We start from the raw sequence: 20,904 nt of genomic DNA on the forward strand, positions 1-20,904 counted from the left end.
CCCGGGACCGGTTCAAATGATCCTCACTAGTGTTGGCCGTGAGCGGGAATCGAACTCGCGTCGCCAGGTTCGTAGCGCAGCGCGCTAACCATTACAATACTGCTCACAAACACACACACACATATGCACACCCAGACGTACACAATTACACATACACAATGCGTACTGACGCACTCCTCTGTTGAGCAATACACTCCATTGATACGGATGTGTGAAAAATATTTTGCGCCGCGAATGTGGTCGGTTTTTTTTGTTCGATTCAAAGCGTGCGATCGGGTGTGATGTGCCCAGCCAGTGGAGAGTGTAACGCGATACCTGAACGAGTTGGGATTACCAAGCACGTGCAACTCAGTGAGGTGTCACGAATGAGTGCTGGGTGGGTGGGGGGTGGCGGGAGATGCACCGCAAATTAAACGTCACGCGAGACCACTCCACGGCCTCAAGCCCCGGCAATGACACTAGGTTCGTGCGTGCCGCAAGCGTACACGGACCTCCCTGATCCTCATCCTCTCTGTCTAGACCCCGAGAGTCGAAGCAGCTCTTAACTTGGTTCCTACTTAGATCGGGGACGACCTGGGAATTCCAAGTAGCGTAAGGGCTAGAGGGCATGGCAGCACAGTGGATTCTTGAATGCATCCGTGCGGAGCTTTCAGTGTTTGCTCCTTCGTACGCAAGGTGGGGTTTTTTTCGGGTTCTCCGGACTACTAAATAAAGATTCTGATTCCGGCATGAGGCAACAGTTCTGGTGAATGGAATTGGCCAAGACCCGTCTGAAAAAAAAATATTGAAGCTCAATGAGGCTTTGTGGGAACAGAGCACGATTATTATTATGACCATGACTGCATGAACACCCAAAACACAATTAGACAGCGGCAGCAGCGTTACTGTGGCACATATAATTGTCTCCGAAACTATAACTCAGTGTGCGCATGAGTGTCTCTGCGAGGCGTTCTGCATTGACAGAGGCAGCAGCAACCGCCGCTACTTTCAGCGGGTGTCTCTCATCGCCCAGTGCCAGGCGAGGTACACGTTTAGACCGGGCAACGAAAGGTGGCGAAGGTTTGCTGTTGGCGGGAGGTCACGGGAGAGGCCCATTTGTTACGAGTTCACAAATATCCCCCGTATAGCTTTAACAGACTATCGGGGCAAGTGTGGTCAGCGAGCACCTATTAAGGCCGGAATGGCGCACGAGCGTGGCCATGTTGTTACACACCGCACCAGGTACCAATTTCAGGCTGAGTCGGTCAAGAGGTGGCCCAGAATCAATTCAGATCATCGTCACTGGTGTTGGCCGTGAGCGGGAATCGAACTCAGGTCGCCGGGTTCGTTGTGCAGCGCGTCACCGCTCCCCACACACACACGCGCACACACCAACACACGCGCACACACCGCCACACACCCCCACAACAAAGATCAAAGATCCTCCATATAGCCTTAACAGACTGTAGGGGCAAGAGCTGTTAACGAGCACCTATGAACGCCGGAACGGTACACGAGGGGGTGGGTGGCCAGCACCACGCCCGACCGCCTTTGTCTCCCCAGTGGCGATGTTTACACACCGCACTAGGTACTCATTTGAGGCTGAGTCGACCTAGGGGAGGCCCGGGACCGGTTAAGATAATCGTCACTGGTGTTGGCCGTAAGCGGGAATCGAACCCGGGTGGCCAGGTTCATAGCGCAGCGTAGCGCTAACCACTACACTACCGCTCCCCACAACAAAGATTAAAAAAAACACACACACACCCACACACACACCCACACACACACCCACACACACACCCACACACACGCCCACACACACGCGCACACACACACCCGCACACACGCGCACACACGCGCACACACACACCCACACACACCCACACACCCATACACACGCGCACACCCACACACACACCCACACACACCCACACACCCATACACACGCGCACACCCACACACACACCCACACACACCCACACACACACACACGTGCGCGGTGATTGTTATGGGATTGGAAGCGCTTTCTTGTTTTTCCGCTCCGATGAATTCAGCAGCCTGCACATTAATTCCGGCTCAGCGGGGGGGCGCTGCTTCGGGGGATCGTGGGGCGGGAGTGGGGGGGGTAAAAAAAGTGGGAAATATAAAGACGGGCGGGGAGGGGGAAGAAAGGGGCGGGGGGAGGAAGGGGGCGGGGGAAGGGTGGGGTGAAGGGGGCGGGGTGGGGGTAAGGAAGGGGGCGGGGGGAAGGGGGGCGGGAGGGGAAGGGGGCGGGGGGAGCGGGGGGGAAGGGGGGGTGGGGGCGGGGGGAAGGGGGGGAAAGGGTGGGGGCGGGGGGAAGGGGGTGGGGGCGGGGGGAAAGGGGGGGAAGGGGTGGGGGCGGGAGGAAAGGGGGGAAAGGGGTGGGGGCGGGGGGGCACAGGCGAAGCGATGGACGGCGGAGGTGGCCGCAGCATCGCCCCCAGCACCGTCCGGGAGACGCCATCGCCACCACCACCACCACCTTCCTGCTGCGTCTGCGGCTCCGAGGAATCGCTCGGCTCACCCGACCCACCCGGTGCAAGGTGACGACGCTGTTGGGAGTTGTGGATGCGACGGGGAGGTTGTGGAGTCAGTAGGTCCGTGCACTGCGTTCTTCAACCTGCCCATCGGAGTTCGATTCCCCGGCTACAACTGACATCGGTGGCCAGTGGTATCTCGATTTCGGCCTTGGTGCAGAGACCCCATCATCTTTGGCGGGTCCCAGGCCCCACAAGCGCCCCTCCCGCCATGGAGGGCCCTGCTTGCCATTGTCCTGTACCGAATGCCTGCACCTGAACAGCCCCACGGCCCACAGTGAGGGGTGGCGATGGCGTGGGGAGGCATTAATAAAGCAGTGGATAGACCATGTGGTTAACGATGGTTGATGACGATGACCAGGCCACTCGCCATCATTCGTCACGTAGCGCAGTTCTTGTAGATTAAATCACGATCTAACCCAACAACAGACACTCTACGAATCGTAACATTGGTCGTGAAAGCCTCTACGTATACAATTGCCGTATATCTCACCTCATTGTCTGCAAGCTAAATGCATATTGTTTGGGTCTTTCGGTGAAGTCACGTAGATAGGTTATTTAGATTATTCACGTAGATCGGTTATTTTCTTTCTACTTGCTTTCAACTTATCGACCTGACTTTACCGAAAGAACCAAAGAATATTAATTCCTGCAGTCACGAAAGCTTTTAGTCAAAAGCGAAATGCATCTTAAAAAAAGCGTAAATGAACCTTCAAACTGTTATCTTGACGCCGAGTAGCGCCATGGTTTTTCGAAGACAAGAAGACATTTACATCCAGCCCTCTTGATTTTGTCCCAAAAATGATTCGTGAAAGGCGCACTTGAGAAGGGGCTGGCGGGGGGGAGGGTTACGGGAGTTCGATGGGGGAGAGAGACCCTGGCCAAGTGAAAGAGATTAAGTAGAGGTCACGACTCCACCAGAGAGAGATGGGTGGAGACAGAGAGACACGGAGAGAGATACAGAGAGAGATGGGTGGAGACAGACACGGGGAGAGATACAGAGAGAGATGGGTGGAGACAGAGAGACACGGGGAGAGATACAGAGAGAGATGGGTGGAGACAGAGAGACACGGGGAGAGATACAGAGAGAGAGATGGGTGGAGACAGACTTTTAAACAACTTTTATTGCCGCCAGCAGCAAAAGCACTCGAGGCGATTTCGATATGAAACACACAGTCACCAGCAAACAAATGAAAATAAACGCTACAAATCCACGCGCTGTGGCGCTAAAAAGCACAGCGCACAACACGAAAGAAAAGTCACGTGGTTGTGGTGGTCATTCGCGCAGGCCACGTTGACGAGCGAGCGCTTCAGAAGGTGAACATGAGGGGGGTGCCGTCCACGCTGGTACAGAGGGCTTTTCCGGCTCCCCAGCGTTCGAAGTAGACGTGCACATCACCGACACGTGTGTGTGGTACGTGGCGTGCTCCAGCCGGAGCCGCGCCTTAAGCAGGCCTCTGAACACTGGAAGCAGCACAGAGCAGCCGTCAGTGTCACATTCCAGCATCTTTTTTCTCGTTCTGTACACCGCCAACTTCGCCTGAGCACAGGCGAAGTTGGCGGGGTCATGGCGTTTGTTAGACAGGTAAGGCACCCCATATACGAAGCTGCTGTTGTAGAAGAGTACCCCCAGTTTCCTGAAGATTTCCCCCAAAAGGCGGAAAATTAGTTTGAGCCGCTGGCAGTGTAAGTACTGGTGGGGCAGATCCTCCCTGGCACCGCAGGAAATGCACAAGTCTCTTACCCCTGGCGATATTCGGCTGAGCCACACGGCCGATGGCAACGTGCAGTGTGCCAACCTCCACTGGAGGACACCGCAGCGTTTGTCTACGGGAGACAGAGAGACACGGGGAGAGATACAGACAGAGAGATGGGTGGAGACAGAGAGACACGGGGAGAGATACAGAGAGAGATGGGTGGAGACAGAGAGACACGGGGAGAGATACAGATAGAGAGATGGGTGGAGACAGAGAGACACGGGGAGAGATACAGAGAGAGATGGGTGGAGACAGACACGGGGAGAGATACAAAGAGAGATGGGTGGAGACAGAGGGACACGGGGAGAGATACAGAGAGATGAGTGGAGACAGAGAGACACGGGGAGAGATACAGAGAGAGATGGGTGGAGACAGACACGGGGAGAGATACAAAGAGAGATGGGTGGAGACAGAGGGACACGGGGAGAGATACAGAGAGAGATGGGTGGAGACAGAGAGACACTGGGAGAGATACAGAGAGAGACGAGTGGAGACAGAGAGACACGGGGAGAGATACAGAGAGAGATGGGTGGAGACAGAGAGACGGGGAGAGATACAGAGAGAGAGACAGAGCCAGAGAGACACGAGGAGAGATACAGAGAGAGATGGGTGGAGACAGACACGGGGAGAGATACAGAGAGAGAGATGGGTGGAGACAGAGAGACACGGGGAGAGATACAGAGAGAGAGATGGGTGTAGACAGAGGGAGACGGACGGACAAACAAAACGGGAGATGGCCACGGGGAAACAAATATGCAGACACGGAGATATATAGAGACGGGCAGATACAGAGATCGAGAGGGCGATATGGAGAGAGCTACAGAGAGAGAGAGAGAGACCGAGATAGAGGGAGATAAAAACAGAGGTGTTGACAGCGAGAGATGTAAAGAGAGCGATGGGCACGGCGAAGCGATGGAGACACGTGGGTAGAGAGAGAGACCGAGATGGTTCACGCAGTGCCATGCTAGTCCCGTGCGATCCGCACACCGTCTCGTCATGCTCGGCTCGCCCCGCGCTGCCACAGTCTGTCCATTCAGGTAGTCACGGGGCCTTGTTCGGCGGCGTGTATGTGGGTCTGGGGGCGACATATCGCGACTGCACGCCGAGTAGCAACGACAGTGGCGGACACTGATGCTCGTGCCGAGTTCCACGAGCGGTGATGATGTCTCCCGTGCGCCCTGGCAGTGCATTGATATTCACTCCTCCTCGCCTATCCTCAATCACACAGGCCTGATGTGATGCATGCTAATTATCTGAGAAGTTGTAAACATTGCTAAAATCGGTTGCTGCATGCTCATAAACACAGAAATGGGCACTTAAATCATCCAAACTGGACGACTCTTTGAATTCCGAAGAGAAAATAATTGGTGGCCATCTTTAAAAAAAAACATCTGCCAACTTGGATTTTTCAAGCGGCTAACTTTGTTTTTCCCCTCTGTAAAGATACCGACAGCATTGTGACCATCTATATCACTGTGACTAGTATTGTAACTATCTGTAGCATTGTGACCATCTGTATCACTTTCAAAAGTATTGTGACTATCTGTAGCATTGTGACCATCTGTAGCACTGTGACTTGAGCTTTGTGACTCGCGAATGTTCATGCTTGTATCACAATTTAAACGATTCCTGTGATTAAGGGGGGCGGGATGGAATGCACTCGACTGCTCCACTAGGGCTGAGTGGGAGCGCGGCACCACCACCACCACCACCGTCGTCGGCTGTGGAGTGGCTTGGAGTGGCCCTCGTCCTCTTTCCTCTCCGCTTCTTGGCCTCCCGCCTCATCCACTCCGAATACTCCGCGAGCCGCGAGGTGCCAAGCGCCAGGTTAATTGGCCACAGCCACCGCAGACAATTTGCTCCTTGATTGCGGGGACAAAAATTCAGCCCAGTTAGTTTTACATAGAATCTCGAGCGCTTGTGCGATTAATTTGTTTTCGCGTTTGTACGTTTGGTTGATTTATTTTGGTGGTGGAATCGCCGTCTCTGTCTGCTTGGGACTCTGTCCGCTCGCTCGATCGCTCGATCATTCATCCACTCGCTCATTCGTTCGCCCCCAGCTCCGCTCTGCTCGCTGCTGCCGCTCGCTAACAGCAAGTTCCCCAGGCAATCCGGGCCGCGTTGAAAATAATGTTCTCATTAAACCATAAATATTAATGAGCGCGCCACATTTTAGGGAGCGGTTTTTTTCCCCGCTGCCAATTAGCGTGTAATTTTTCTGAGGAAATATTGCGATTTTGCATTTCATTAGCGCAGAAAACGGTGAGAGCGTGGACGGTGGTTTTGGCGGCGGTTGGCTCGAGGATTGCAAGGCCCTCCCGCTGCTACTGCTGCCTTTCGGACACTAATTAATTATCTCTCACAGCCCCGAGCCTCCGTGAAGTCGTGTTGTAAATTACACAAATAAAATGTAACGCGCACGTAACACATGGCCGGAACAAATGCGATGCTGCTGCTGCGTATTTGTTCTGTTTGTCCATTAAAAACAAAATGAAAACGTTGTTTTATTACTAAATCACCTCCATAATTTATATTCCTGCATTGTGAAATTATTATTTATTCAGGATGAATGTTGCCGTGTATAACGGCACGACATTTGTATGGACCAAATATTAAATTTTTAATTTATGCTTTAATTTATTTATATTTAGTGATTTGCTTATCGTTTTTATTGTGTTTGTTGTTGTAACTTGCTGACCCTCCCATACTGGACATCCGTTAAAAATAACTTAATAGCTCATCGGATTCCTCCAGTCTAAATACATATTCTAATATTATTACACAGTGCACATAGGAGTAGGTATATAACTGTGCCCGTCAGAACTGGGAAGCTAAGCTGGTTTTAGACTTGTAGATACTTGATGTGAGTGAAGCCCAGAGCTTGATGGGAACTGCGTGGTATCCACAACACACGGTGGCTGTTCTCCAAGTCCTCCAGTTTCCTTCCACAAAAAGCCCAACACTCATCGATGAATTGGCCAAACATCCCAAAGGCCGGACCCTCCTGCAACACATATTGAGCCTCATTGAGGCTTTTCTGCATGGGTAACAATGTCACTCACAATGTCTCGCAATTTCCAACGTAACAATACCATCATCGGTTGATATTTAAATGGTAATATCAATGAGTGATTATTCTCAGAGCGCTGAAACAAATATATTTTCCAGCACTGGTCAACCGTAGATGCGAGAATATAGTCATCTGGAGGTCCCAGAGAGAAAGTTCTTAATAGATGCAATGTGTCATCTAAATATAACCAATGTGACACTGTGAAGTGAGATACTTGATAAAGGGAGTCAAAGTAAATGAAACCCGAGTGGAATAAAAAAAAAGCAATCAGAGAGAGCGCTGTGTGTGTGTGCGCGCGCCTGAGTGGCCTTGGCTTGCCTTCATCGTCACGCAGCCAAAGCTACTCAGGAATGCTTCCACCAGGTTACACCCGTGACGTGGTTTTATTAGTTTTGAATACGTTTTTATTCTATTAAGACTTTGGGGGTGCGATTGCTGTGAACAAACAAATACAAGGCAATTGCAGCGCAGCATCGTTTTTTTATGAACAAGTTGGGATGCATTTTGAATTAAAGCTTTCGTGACTGCAGGAATTCATATACTTGGGTCTTTCGGTAAAGTCACGTAGATAGGTTCAATTAAAATAACAAAAATCTACGACGTTTCGATCGCAACACAAGCGGTCGAAACGTCGTAGTGTTTTTTGTTATTTTCTTTGAACCTATCTACGTGACTTTACCCAAGAATAAGTTGGGATGCCTCAACTGCAGTACAGCAAGGAGGAGGCTACAGTCAATCTGCTAGTCTGACATTACCCCCCCCCCCCCCCGCCCATGGCGAGCTACCTGCACAGACTCCGGACCAAAACTCACATCAATCCCCTATCCAGGGATCCCAGTGTGCACCTTCAACAACCGCCCTCGGTAAATGTGGTGTGTTCACGGAAGGTTTACCGGGATCGGGATTATTCGGAATCTGATGTTTCTTATTTCCCATTGAGTTAAAGCCTATCGAGCTAAGCCAGTAGACAAGGACTTTTGCTCCCAACGATGGTCCAACGTTGGCCCAACGTTGGTCATGTTCACTGGGTATATGGCCCTTTGTTCAACGGCGACTCAGCAAGCGGACACATGACGTCAGCAAAGTGTTGTTTTCTGTACAGAGGCGGACGAGCGTGAGTTGGAGCGCTTTTGTAAAGGTGAACGCGACACTTGCAATCTGCCTAAAGAAGAGCGTTTTGAATCGGTGCCGTCCCATAAAAATGCCCACTTCATGACGGCACCGCCGCCACATCCGTACCTCGCGCAGGGCATCGTTAGGATGGCTCGGGCCGTTCTCGTGTCGACTCGCAGCCCTGCACGTGTCCCATGCTTGACAAGTTGTTGCTCGTTTGCCGTCCCCTGCAAGTGCGCGACTGACCCCTTGCCCTTAGCACTGCGGCCCTGTATAGCACCAGTCACAGTCGCCGTCATCGGCTTGTCAATAAAACACCTCCCCACCTCCCCCATGCATACGCAGCTCGGGGAATTCAAATGCCAGTCTAGCGATTTCTACCAACGCCTCCGGCTACATCTGCGATAACTCTCGGCACCACGGCTGTTCCGTCGCCGTGCTATATTGGGTATTTCTTGATAGCCTTGCTGTGCTACGAATGTCACGATGTGACCGCGTGTACTTAGATTTCTTGGAATGCTACCCAAGAAACCAGTGGTGGAGGTGGCTCCGGAGGAGTGGGGGGTGACTGATACAGAGCCAGCACCGCAGAGATGCGGGGTTCCACTCTGGGTTTCAGCCACTGCCTGTGATTAAACCGGGCTCTCAAGTGTAGCGAGTTGATGGTCTCAGCCTGATTACCAATAACTGTACAAAAAAAAAAACATTGTATTTGCTTTTCCTGCATTATACAACATGTATAACTCCAAGTGCTTGACTTATTTATCCGTTTCACTGGCATGCAATGCACACCTCTAACAGCAGGCTAAGTGCAGCGCCCCCAGTGTGGAAAAGTGGCATTTAAAGGGAGCTCAGAAGTAGTTCTGTGATGTCATTTTTAGGAGGCGGTTCTGAAAAAGTTTCGATGTGCATCTTATTTGCCTGATGAGATGGTATCAATAGACGTGATTGAAATCATCATAATAATCAGCCATTACCTATCCACTGCTGGATGAAGGACACGAGAATAGTCCCAGTTCTTGTCGGTTACGTGTAGCCTCGTTCGGTATTGTGTGATATTCTTCCCATGACATACGTCAAGGCTGTTTGTATCTCGGAGGCGGCAACCCCAGGCACGACTCGGCTGCTGATTTGAAATTGCCTGAGCGTGCGCAGGTGCAGAAAAGCGTTCTTCACTTGAGTGAGAGAACGACTGAGAGTGTAATCAAACCTCTCCCTCTCGGAGAGGCTGCAAGCGAGCACGAGACGCGATCGCATCTAAACTGAACAATATTTATTTTACCAGGTAAGGCCCACTGAGCTATACAGCGCTTTTTCAGACGCAACCTGGCAACAAATGATAGTCCAATGAAGTGGCTTATGTGGAATGTTATAGCAGCCAAACACTCTATAAACGCACGTTGGTTCAAAATGTGGAGGGAAACACTGGAGAACCAGGAGAGAGAGGGAGAGAGAGAGATGCAAACTCCAAATATACAGCTGTCAGGGTTGGGATTGAACCGAAGACCTCTTGTATACAAGGCGAGGTAGTTAACATCTCGACACCACGTCGTCTGCAGAAGCAGCGCTCCGGTTTGTCGGCCCCGAGCGAGCACCGCAGACCCTTGCCGATGGGCGCTGAGAGCTGAAGTATCCCTCGTGTCAATGGACGCTAATGCAGTTTGCGATGCAGTGGTGGCGGTGGTTATGTGGGGAGCAGTAGCATAGTAGCGGTTATCGCGCTGCACTATGAACTCGGCGACCGGAGTTCTATTCCCAACTCACAGCCAACACAAGTCACCATGATCTGAACCGGTCCTGGGAATCACCTAGGTCGACTCGGCCTCAAATGTGTACCTGGTGTGGTATGTAAACATCGCCACTGTGGAGGCGGACGGGCATGGTGCTGTCCGCCCACCTCCTTGTGTGCCGTGCCGGCATTCAATAGGTCTACTCGCTAACCAGCCTTGCCCCAACAGTCTGTTAAGGCTGTACTGGGGGATCTTTGTCTTCGGTGGTGGTTATTGGTGCCGAGATAGCCTGTCCCCCTCCCCCCATGGCCATGCTCACCACGCATACATGAGAATCATTCGTCATGCTGGCGGTTTTGAGACGCCGCAATTTTAGGTTTTTGAAGTGCGTGTCATTCGGCACGGTGTCCGACGTTTCGCTCCCCACGTGCTGCGAGCTTCTTCAAGGAATGGGATGCAAAACCAAAAAAACTGGAATGGCTGCACAAAGGTTGGATTGGTAGCATCGCAGAACCGTGAGAGATGCCAACGGCTTTGGGTTGCCTTCATCCAGCAGACGATTGAACATGGCTGATGAGAAATTATGCAACTCCCCGCGGTGATGTGAGTGCACCGACCCACGCCCCCACGGTGCCGTCCTCTCTACCGCCTGCCCTCCTTGGGGGTGCTGCAGCGGAGCGAGGCCCCCCGTGAGCGCCGAGGCCGGTCGATGATGCTTCAGCCGATACATTGACGCGCGCCCTCATTGATGATTCGTGGGAAGTGCCCTTTTCAATTGCCACGTTGTTCTCGTGGGTCGGGAAGACGTGGAGCGCAGGAGGGAGTGGTTCCTTGCGAGTGCCCAGTTTCTTCCCTCCCTCCTCCTTCCTCCTCAAGCTGCCACGAACACCTGCAAATGTCGTGGATAAAAGGGGGCCTGCTGAGCTGACATGAATGGAAGCCTCTCATCTCACTGCTCCCACGTCGCGTCTCTGTCTCTAATTGTGACCTAAATCACGGTGAATGCGGCGGATCTCTGTCAGATCTCGAGAGATAATCGGGGGTTGAGCTTTGGTTAGTTGCTCGGGTGGAAGGCCACTAGGGCTTGCCAGGTGTTGTAGGCTAGAGGCTGAACATTGCCGAGGAGATTTGAGTGACGAGTGTCACCTCCTCGTACCCGTGGGGATTCTTCCTGCCCCATGCTAAACGCTCATTAATCGTTATCGTCGGCCATGATCAATCCACTGCTGGATGGAAGCCACCTCCAGTTACCGCCATCTCTCAATCATTGATGGAACTTCCCAACGCAAAGCAGCACCGTCCTTAAAAATTGCCTTGAGTCTTGGTGAGGCTTTGCAGGGTAAACAAAGGATGTCGTTATCATCATCATCCCAGGCGATGGATAAGAGAGGCTGTGGTCCGCTCGATTTAACGTACATCTTCTCTACCGTCCTCAAATGCAGCTCCGAGACCCGGAGCTGCAGTCCACACAGGCTGAGCGATGCGATGCAATTTCGTGGGCGTTTACCTGTAAACGCACTCCGGCTCGCCCTCTCGCAAACGGCCCGGACACATCTCGCCGAGCCTCTCCAGAGAGCTCTGACTCCGGATGGTGGTTATTGCCACTTTTGATGCTGCTAAGTCGGCGATTGAACCGATGATGAGCTTCCCTTCAGCCCGACACCCTCCTGACCACGCGTCCCACCCCCCTCCCCCAACACGTGAGCCCAACAAGAGCTCGTGACGCTCGAAGGATGTTAAGACGTTCGGAGAGAAATGTTTATTCACGAGTTGTGGTGAAATGAAATTTTAAACCGTTGGTATTCTCCAGCGCGAGAGTTTGAAGTGGGGTTTGGTGCATTAAGTTGTTGTTGTTGGGGCCCCTTTTGACGGCGGGCTGCCTGCAACGCCCATTAACCTCACCCCTTCCTTGCAAATGGAATCTAAATGTTGGCTAATATGTTTTGCTTGTAATTACGCCCTAATGGCGAGACGTGCGTGCTATTGTGCTGTGCGGTTTCGACTGTGATATTTCATTGCAATGATTCGGAATTTATTCCATTACAGTGGTTTATTTATTATTTCTAACTTTGCATGGCATTCGGTCAAATGAGTTTCTCCTTCACGAAGGTAATTTTACGCAATGTCTGTGATTTTGTTGGGTTTTTTTTTCGTCGCTCTCGTTTTGGTAATGAGCGCGTTGAAATGCGCTTGACTCAAGCTATAAAGGAGTCGTACCACTTGGTTTAATTCAGACGAGGTACGCTGGTGCAGTCGCCCTCATCTCGTAGTCTCTCTCATGGCGTCTCGCTCAGGGTTTATGAAAGCAAAGATCGTTTTGCCAAAAAAAAAAAACAGAACCCTCCCGACGATTTACTGCGAAATCGAGAGTGAGGTTCGGGGCCCACATGTAAAAGAGTCGAACGGGGCAGGGAGCGTGTGTGCGTGCATGCGTGTGGGGAGTGGTAGTGTAACGGTTAGCGCGCTGAGCTACGAACCTGGTGACCCGAGTTTGACGATTATCTGTACCAGTCCTGGGCCTCCCCTCAAATGAGAACCTGGTGCGGTGTGTAAACATCGGCACTAGGGAGACAAAGGTGGCCGGGCGTGGTGTTGGCCACCCACCCCCTCTTGTGCCGTACAGACCTTCACAGGTGCTCGCTAACAGCACTTGCCCCAACAGTCTGTTAAGGCTATACGGGGATTCTTTGTCTTTGTGCGTGCACGGCCCCGTTGCACGGCGGAGCAGGAGGCCACGGTGAAGTGCGATTCCGAGGGACTTCCGGCTGTCGGGGCTTACAAAAAACACTCGAGTGGGCCCCAGTCAAAGATGCCAGACGCTCGCGTTTGAAGCGTGGCCAGCCTGAGAGGAGGAGGAGGGGGGAGAGATAAAAAAAAATTCGGCGGCGTTTTCTTCCACATCCCCCCCCCGACACACTGCAAGAGGGGCCCGGGAGATGAAAAGCGAGAAAAAAATAATCAAACGATTGCGCGTTTGTGCAACGGAGCTGCAGTGTCGGAGAGAGACGAGGCGCCTTCTTCGTAAGCAGTCTTCTCGCGTGTGATGTACATTCAAAAGGGAGACACAAGTTATTAAATGCAGATTTGGTGGCGAAATGTCGGCCGGGGGACTAAATTTTTAATGTGATGAAAGCTCCCCCTCAGCCCTCCCCTCCGCCTCCTCCAACCTCCTTCAAAACCTTCCTCTTCTTAACCCCGAGCAGTCGGCGGCTTGTCCTGAGTGGGCCGGCGCTTATAGAACCTAAACACACCTAATAATAATAATATCGGCCGAGGCTCCAAAGCCTTTCAGCTGTCAAGAAATCTCATTACACAATGGTTAGCACACCTGCAGGACTGTCAGGGGACCTGCCGCTGATGATGGCCTGCCGCCCGTGCCTTTACCTACCGAAGATTACCTTCCCCGAGTCTTCCCCCCCCCCCCCCGTTCCATCTCCTCCTCTCGTGGACGCCAGTTATCTGTTGAATTATTAACGAGATCTGCGCTCCTTAAAAAATAGGACTGGCGTGTGTATGCAAAACCGCAAATCTGATATTAAAATGTAAATTTTCACCAATCCATTGTCGGCGTGTGAGGTTGTGTGTGTGTGGGGGGGGGGGGGTAGCGGCTTCTGTGTTGTGATGGGAGGATGGCGACGGGAGGGCGGGCGGGCGCCTCGCGCAATTGTGCTCAAGATATTTTTTTATGACTTTAGAAGCGTTATTCGCTTGGTAATAGAATGATGGCTTTCAAAACACCGCGCCGTGACCAAGTTAAATTAACGATTAAACTTAAGGTGGAATGACACTCCTCGTCCGGGTGTTATACCATCTTTTGCATGGTTTTAGTTTGGTTCTTTTTTTTATCAGAGGCTCATCCATCGATTTTGGCTTCATAAAGGAAGGATGCTCTAGTGATCTTGGACACCGTGGTCCGTTATGTATTTACACAAACAAAATAAGCTTGCCAGATGCATAATCGTTTATTTGGACTTTCTGTTTTGGACAATTTCATTCATAAAAGCAGAGATATTCTGAAGTTGTCTTCTACTGTTTTGTTTGGACGCTGCTGCCAATGCTGCCCCTTAGTTAAAAATTATTTTTAAAAAAGTTGTTCCTGCATACCGAGTAATTACACTGAGAGACAGGATGAGAACACAGAGCCGGGACTAAATGCGAACCGGGCCTCTCGTATCAACTTCAGAAGAGTCATTGGACTTTGGGCAGGGACGGTGCGATGGCTAAGAAGTGGCGACAGGGGACAGGATGAGAATCGTGACGGAATGCCAGCCAAAGGAAAGGACCTGCCCAAGGGGGTGACGACCGTGCTGCATGGTTAGTGCGCGCGCGCCCTCCTCCACGCCAAGATGGCGTGGAGGAGGCCGAGATGGCGGGGAGGAGGCCGAGATGGCGCGGAGGAGGTCGTGATGGTGTGGAGGAGGCCGAGATGGCGCGGAGGAGGTCGTGATGGTGTGGAGGAGGCCGAGATGGCGGGGAGGAGGCCGCGATGGCGGGAAGGAGGCCGTGATACACTCACTCATCTTACACTGACTCACTCACACATCATACACTGACTCACTCACACATCATACACTGACTCACTCATCATACGCTGACTCACTCACACATCATACACTCACTCACACTACCACTGACTCACACATCATACACTGACCCCTTTATCATACGCTGACTCACACGTCATACACTCACTACCATTGACTCACTCACACATCATACACGGGGAGTGTCATGCTGACAGATATGGCTGCAAGTTTGTTCATACATGTTATGTATATCGTTTATTGTTAAATTTGAATCAAAGTTCCTATGATTAATGTTGTTACATTGTATTTTATAGCTTTATATTGGTGATTTCTAAAACATGGTTAAGCCATGTTTCTTTGCGGAAGTGCGGAGTTGGACTGATAACTTGAATCTAAATTGTCTTATGGTTGTTATTGTTTGTCTTGCATCACACTGGGATTTTTGCACACAGCGTTGTTGTAACACGGTGGTCTTTTTTTCTGGAAGATTTGCTGGTTTATCCCAGGATGTTTCTGTTGCGCATCGTCGCTTTAAGATGTTCTCTGTTCATGTTTTGTTTGTTGCGGTTGCACCCGACTCAAGAGCCGCATGGCTCACAGGGTTATACCTAATAAATTAAAACTTTAAAAAACTTGAGGTACAAGAGCAAGACGGGATAAGGCATCCGCGAGGCCATGACGGAAGGCGACAGCATAGGCAGGCCTTCATCTAGCAGTGGATAGACAAGGGTGGTGGTGATGATACAGAATGTATACGTAAATATCAGTATGGTGATGTATGGTCAATCAACCCTCATGGCCGACATGGTGTGTGGGAGGCCTTCATCCAGCAGTGGATTGACAAAGCGCTGTAGTCTATTATAAAAGCGCAAGTCATGGCTCCCTGCTTGTGGTATACATTCCACTTTCCAGGAGGGAGGCTAGATTTGGTCCCCCCCAATGTTGACTACGGCCTTGTAACATAGGTGTGTGTTTTGGGTTAAATCATGCACGAAAGTTTTAAATATTCCCTGGTAACAGAATTAACTCGAGGTAACAGAATTACAAGAACACTGCAACCCCTGCTGTACAACACCAACCCCTGCTGTGTCGGATACCTTGATACGGTATTGCAAGCTCAAATGATGCCGATGTCACATGTTGTGATCGCTGTATCGGGTTCTCTGTCCCATGCTGCGAATCCGTTCCTCCGGATCAAAGCACGCAAGCAGTGTGAGCACCCAAATGACTCTCCACTCACCAACAATGTGCCCTCGAACGAGTGTTTGTCCCGTGTCAATTATACGGATAACATTGCTTTGTTATCGTCAGAGCTAAATTAAGCCACGTTATTTAACGTAGAGCAAGGTTAAGCCACATTATTTAATGAGCCGCACTAACCGGCCCTGACTAAATATGAGCATACCACCACCATGACCGGCATGGGGAGGAGGCCTTCATCAAGAAGTTGATTGACAAAGGTCTATAAATATATTTAATGTTCATATTAATTTTATTAAATTTGTTTCTATTGCGCTTGTTCGCCTATGAAAAACCTCATTGAGTCTTTTTTTTTTCCAGGAGGGTACTGCCAGGTTTCCATCGTACGAGGGCAATGATGCTAAACTACTAAACATTTTCTTGGTAAATATCCAAATTTTGGCAAATTTGAACCATGACTCCAGCACACTTGGGAATGTCGCCACGTTATCTCTCACGTTCACTGCGAAGCAGACGGTGCGCTTTATGTATTAAGACAAATGCACTCACCAGGGTAATAACCAGGCCGGCCGCTGGATTCGAACCGTGAACCTTGCGCTGTAATCCTGTGGGGTTACAGAGTGAGCTTGGTCTCAGTCCTGGCCCAATCCTACCCCTGTCCTCTCCCCAGTCTCGTAGCGATTCATCATCCACGTGGGTTGTGGGCTCCGTGTCTGTGCGTGCGTCTGGTGCCCGCCTGCCGCCTGCCTGCCTTCCACACGAGGAGGAGGGGGTGGGTGACGTGCCAAAGGGGCTGGCACTGCACACTCCATGTAAGTAGCAGGACGTAGGCACGGGGACCTGCCACTGGGCAGCGGAAGAGAGAAGCGGGGAGGCCCAGCGGTGGTCGCTCAAGTTCAATTCCTGGCCACGGCTAACATCAGTAACGAGTGATATCTTAGCCAGTGCTGTGCCCTTTTTAATGAGTATCTGGTAGTGTGGTGGGTAAGCATCGATACCGGGGAGGCAAAGGAAGTCTGGCATTACTAAACACAACTACTCCCACATGCACCGTGCCGTGTCATGTTTAGCAAGCCTGACTTGCTGATGAGACCCAAAATGTTGAAACCGGTTGAGCGTTTGTGTGCATTCTTACATTAATATTGAAGGGCATTAGGGGGGCAAACTGATATATTGAAAATGTAGAGATACATAGGGATAATTTATCATTAGTTTGCCCATCACGCATAATTATGTTTTGCTCGATAATCACGGCTTGGCATGAGGAGCGGTCCCCGGTCACGTGGCTTCTTTCATTCTCAGCCGGTGCCACGCGCCGCCGGGTGGTGCTGCCAGTGCCATGCCAGCTTTCGCTCAATCCACCACCCTCCGAGGAGACGCCGCGGCAGGCCTGATAACTGCAAAACGCAGCATTGCGAGGCTTTGTATTTAAATTGCTCTGTCGTTAATATCGTTTGTTAGTGCTCCGTGATCTATCGTGTGCGTTTGGAGTTGCAGTGCCACGCACGTGTTTTTGTGTGTGTAGCTCAAGAACTTGGGCGTGGATGTGAATGTGGAGGACGGCGCCCTCCACCGCCAGAGCTATGGTACCGCAGCGATGCATTCAAGGTGGCACGCGGCCCAACGCCGATTCCGTGTTACTAGTGAAGAGCGACTCATTTGTAAGTGATTTAACCATTCGAAGAGTTTATTCGATAATTGGTTAATTGTAGGAACACCAACCCACTGGCCCACCCACTCGCCCACCCACTCGCCTCCACACTCGCCCCCACACTTGCCCCCACACTCGCCCCCCCACTCACCCCCACTCATCCAACTACTCACCCACCCACTTCCCCACTCGGATATAGGGAAACAATGTGAAATGTTAAATAATGTTTGTGACATACTAATTCGTTTTCAGGTCATCATCTGGGTTAATGGTCCACATTTTCCAAATTGCAAAGATATAATCCATTAGGATTATACCGTTTATTCATCACCGCTTACGACTGCACAAAACTTGGCAGGGACCCTTCTGAAAAAGCACCGTGAGGCTCCCAGTGACGCTTTCCTTGGTAAACTAGCAGAGTGAGTTATAGTGATATTCTTGTAAATTGAAATTTGTTCTGGAGCTTTATTCCAATGTCGAGGTCCGCTAGCCACGACGAGAGGATTTCAGGAGAGGGTTCGTGCTTTGGTCTAACCGTTCCTCCTCCATCTCAAGGAGTGTGTGCAGACTGCAGTGATTTACAATACCGTCCGTAGTATTCGTCATAATAACGTTGTTCTACGGCACTCGCTCTTTCCTAAAGAGCAGCAGCTGCCTGCTGCTAGGCAGCAGCAGCGCGCCGCCTTCCCGTGCACGGCTCGTGCGCCGGGGCGCGTCGCGTGCCAAAGATCGACAATAACCGCGCGGAGACGCTCGTGGGACCTCGTGTCTGGAAGAGTGAAATCGCTGACCCTGAACATTGTTCCCCGAGCTACATTGCTCTCATAAAAAATTGAAGCTTTAATTTTTACCCGAGTTGGGAGCAACCCAGTGTTGAGAGAGAGAGAAAAGAAATTCAAGGTTGGTCTGACCCCAAAAACCATCCGTGAAAGCGACAGGGGCTGAGTGGAGGCAAACGATCGGGTTAGAATATGAAGGGGGGAAAATGTCGTAAACGAAAAACGCACAAGCGGATAAATTTAAAGTATTGTGCACGTGTTGCCTGCGAGACCACTTGCCATCTAATTGTGTCGGTATCTGCCAAGAGTGCACGCGTCTGGCCCCCTCTTCTGTTCGTCTCTGGTGCGTCACAGATTATTGCATCCGTGATGGCGAGTGGGAATTGGAATGTGAAATGTGCAAAAAACAGAAGCCCTAATTGGCACCCGGGGAGTGAGAGTTGACGTTCCTGTCATCTTCATCCACCCCCCCTCCCCCCGCTTTCCCCCCATTGCTCTCGGTGCCATCGCGGGAGCGACGGTCCTCACCCTGACGCCTTCCTATGGGGACCGCTGCGGCTGCCGGGAAACATCTTTGAAACGCATTCCTCTGGAATCCACCGCGACAGGAGTGGCAGCAGAAGCTCCTCTCTTTCCCTTAAGTCGAAAGCGCGCCGAATTTTGCACCGAAAAAATTTGTGTAAAAAGGCAATTGCGATTTCCCTCTACTATACTACCTGGCCTCTGCTCATTTCGGCTTTCTTAAAATATCAGTCTATCAGCATTTATAGCATTTGTAATATGTAATTGCCCAGGGGAGGCTGATTTCTAGGCTAAAGGGTGTTAGGCCAATCGTGTTTCCTTTTAAATGATCCCAAGTTTCAACTAAATCTTGCTTTTAAAGCACATCAATCGATGTCCTGAGTTGTACAATTCTGAAGTTAGCGGTTTTTTATACAATGACGTCATGGCCATGAGAATGAAGGGGGGGGGGGATACTCATTGCAAATTTCAAATTTTAGAGCAATTTTATTTCAGCGTCATTAAATATTCATCACCGTAACCGGCCATCTTCATCACCACAAGGGTCCCCGCGTATTGTCGGTGATTTCCGAGTGCTGCCATGACACTCCCCCCCCCCCACCCCCAGTGGCCCTCGTTGCAAATCCGCAGAGAACGGTGGCGGCGGTGTGCCACAGACCGCCCACGGTGTCCAAACGGCCACGTGTTTCGTTGGTCATAGGATCTCATGTATCTTGTCCACCCTCACCCCCACCAAGTCTGAAGGTGATCCAAGGAAATAATCTCGGAACCAGCTGGGTCACCCGACGCAACTACGCAAGCCTCGTGGCCACCCACCTCTCCCCTCTAATTCTCTTCTGTCAATCATCAAATGGCAACTGATGATGAGGCTGGATCAAATTATTCCACTCCTTCCTTGCTCTGGTCCCAACGATCAGTTCCCTATAGACTTGCATTTCTCTCTTCCAAGTCCTGCTCTTCGCCATCTGTTCACGGTGGCAAGATGTTTACTACCTCGCCTGGTGTACAGGAGGGTCGTGGGTTCGATCCCGCCCCTAATGCCTGTATATTTGGAGTTTGCATGTCCTTTTCTCTCCCCGTGGTGGGGTGGATTTTTCTCTGGGTCCTCCGGTTTTTCTGCATTTTGAAACTTCACGCGTTTAAGAGTATTTCGCTGCTATACATTTCCACACAAGCCGCTTCGTTGAGCTCTCATTTGTGATAACTAGAGGTCGCTTCTGAAAAAGAGCTGTGTAGCTCAGTGGGCCTTCCCTGGTAAAATTTCGTAAAAAGTGTTAGTTTTTAAATAGTTTTATACCACCCCGTGGCCAGCCTCTGCTTCCCGCTCACAACACAATGGCCATGCAAGGCCACCGATTGTCATTTGGTGGCCTGCGTTAATTTGAGAACTACAAATGGCCATGGGAATGTGGAATTTACACTTCTGGCTTCCAGGGCTGCCAAAACGCAGTAGAAGTGCATGTTTCAGCTGGGTAATAAGAATGTCGGTGTTAAAACCAGCTATGCATATATTGTATATACACACGATGGAATACAGACACATCAGGCGCGGATGTCTTCTCATCCATCCATCACGTTTCAGCAATAAGGTGAGCAGTGGGGAGTCTTGCTGCGCGGGATTATTCACTCGTTATTTATAGCTTAATCATATAAGCGACGCACGTTTAATTGAGCCGTTTATACTACAAATGAAAAACATGTTTCATTATTTTCTCGTGCATCGGTAATTGTGCGCAGGGTACAGATAGCTTGGCTATGGCAAACCGTCCCGACATCAACTTATCTCCCTCCCGGCTTAGACATTGCAAATGGCTCGCCCCCTTATCTTGCGATGGTTTGATATTTGCCTTGTATGTAAATGTCATCTCCGAATTAGTCGCAGCGCAAAATCGATCAAAAAAAGCAAGCACAAAGCAACCCCCCCCCCCATCACAATGCTAAAATCTGTTTGAAATGTACAAATGTTTCTTTCATATTTCAAAAAACCCATTAAGCACCACAGAGAACTTGATTTTGTTC

General features: G+C 50.7%; 1 protein-coding gene and 1 long non-coding RNA gene across 6 annotated transcripts; one reads left to right on the forward strand and one right to left on the reverse strand.

The window, feature by feature from the left end:
• Nucleotides 1-3,643: 3,643 nt before the first annotated feature.
• LOC116951188 (uncharacterized) lies at nt 3,644-16,643 on the reverse strand. 5 transcript variants are annotated; one of them, XR_012946170.1, is made up of 4 exons: nt 16,483-16,643; nt 5,282-5,369; nt 4,282-4,364; nt 3,644-4,001 (listed from the first exon to the last, which is right to left on the reverse strand). XR_012946170.1 is itself a non-coding variant. In XM_076072241.1 (3 exons), the coding sequence occupies exons 2-3, from the start codon at nt 5,290-5,292 to the stop codon at nt 3,933-3,935; spliced, it is 1,080 nt and encodes a 359-aa protein (XP_075928356.1). In that variant the 5' UTR covers nt 5,293-5,369; nt 16,483-16,641; the 3' UTR covers nt 3,644-3,932. The 5 variants fall into 5 exon arrangements, 3 of the variants coding, with proteins under 3 accessions (XP_075928356.1, XP_075928351.1, XP_075928348.1); XR_004404141.2 differs by lacking the exon at nt 16,483-16,643 and having other exon boundaries at nt 5,282-11,869; XM_076072241.1 differs by having other exon boundaries at nt 4,282-5,369; nt 16,483-16,641.
• Nucleotides 16,547-20,812, forward strand: LOC142930158 (uncharacterized). The gene is made up of 2 exons (XR_012946194.1): nt 16,547-16,745; nt 17,459-20,812. It is a non-coding gene; the product is annotated as an uncharacterized LOC142930158 (long non-coding RNA).
• Nucleotides 20,813-20,904: the final 92 nt, after the last annotated feature.

The sequence above is a fragment of the Petromyzon marinus genome, chromosome 3 (genome assembly GCF_048934315.1).
Source record: "Petromyzon marinus isolate PM22_M1 ecotype Great Lakes invasive population chromosome 3, UKy_Petmar_22M1.pri1.0, whole genome shotgun sequence".
Classification (NCBI taxonomy): domain Eukaryota; kingdom Metazoa; phylum Chordata; class Hyperoartia; order Petromyzontiformes; family Petromyzontidae; genus Petromyzon; species Petromyzon marinus.

Coding starts and splice junctions, on each gene's coding strand:
- LOC116951188 (XM_076072236.1), bottom strand. CDS start 5,484: ATGCACTGCCAGGGCGCACGGGAGACATCATCACCGCTCGTGGAACTC. Junction 4,002..4,281: donor TCAGCCGAATATCGCCAGGG/GTAAGAGACTTG, acceptor TGCTGCTTCCAG/TGTTCAGAGGCCTGCTTAAG.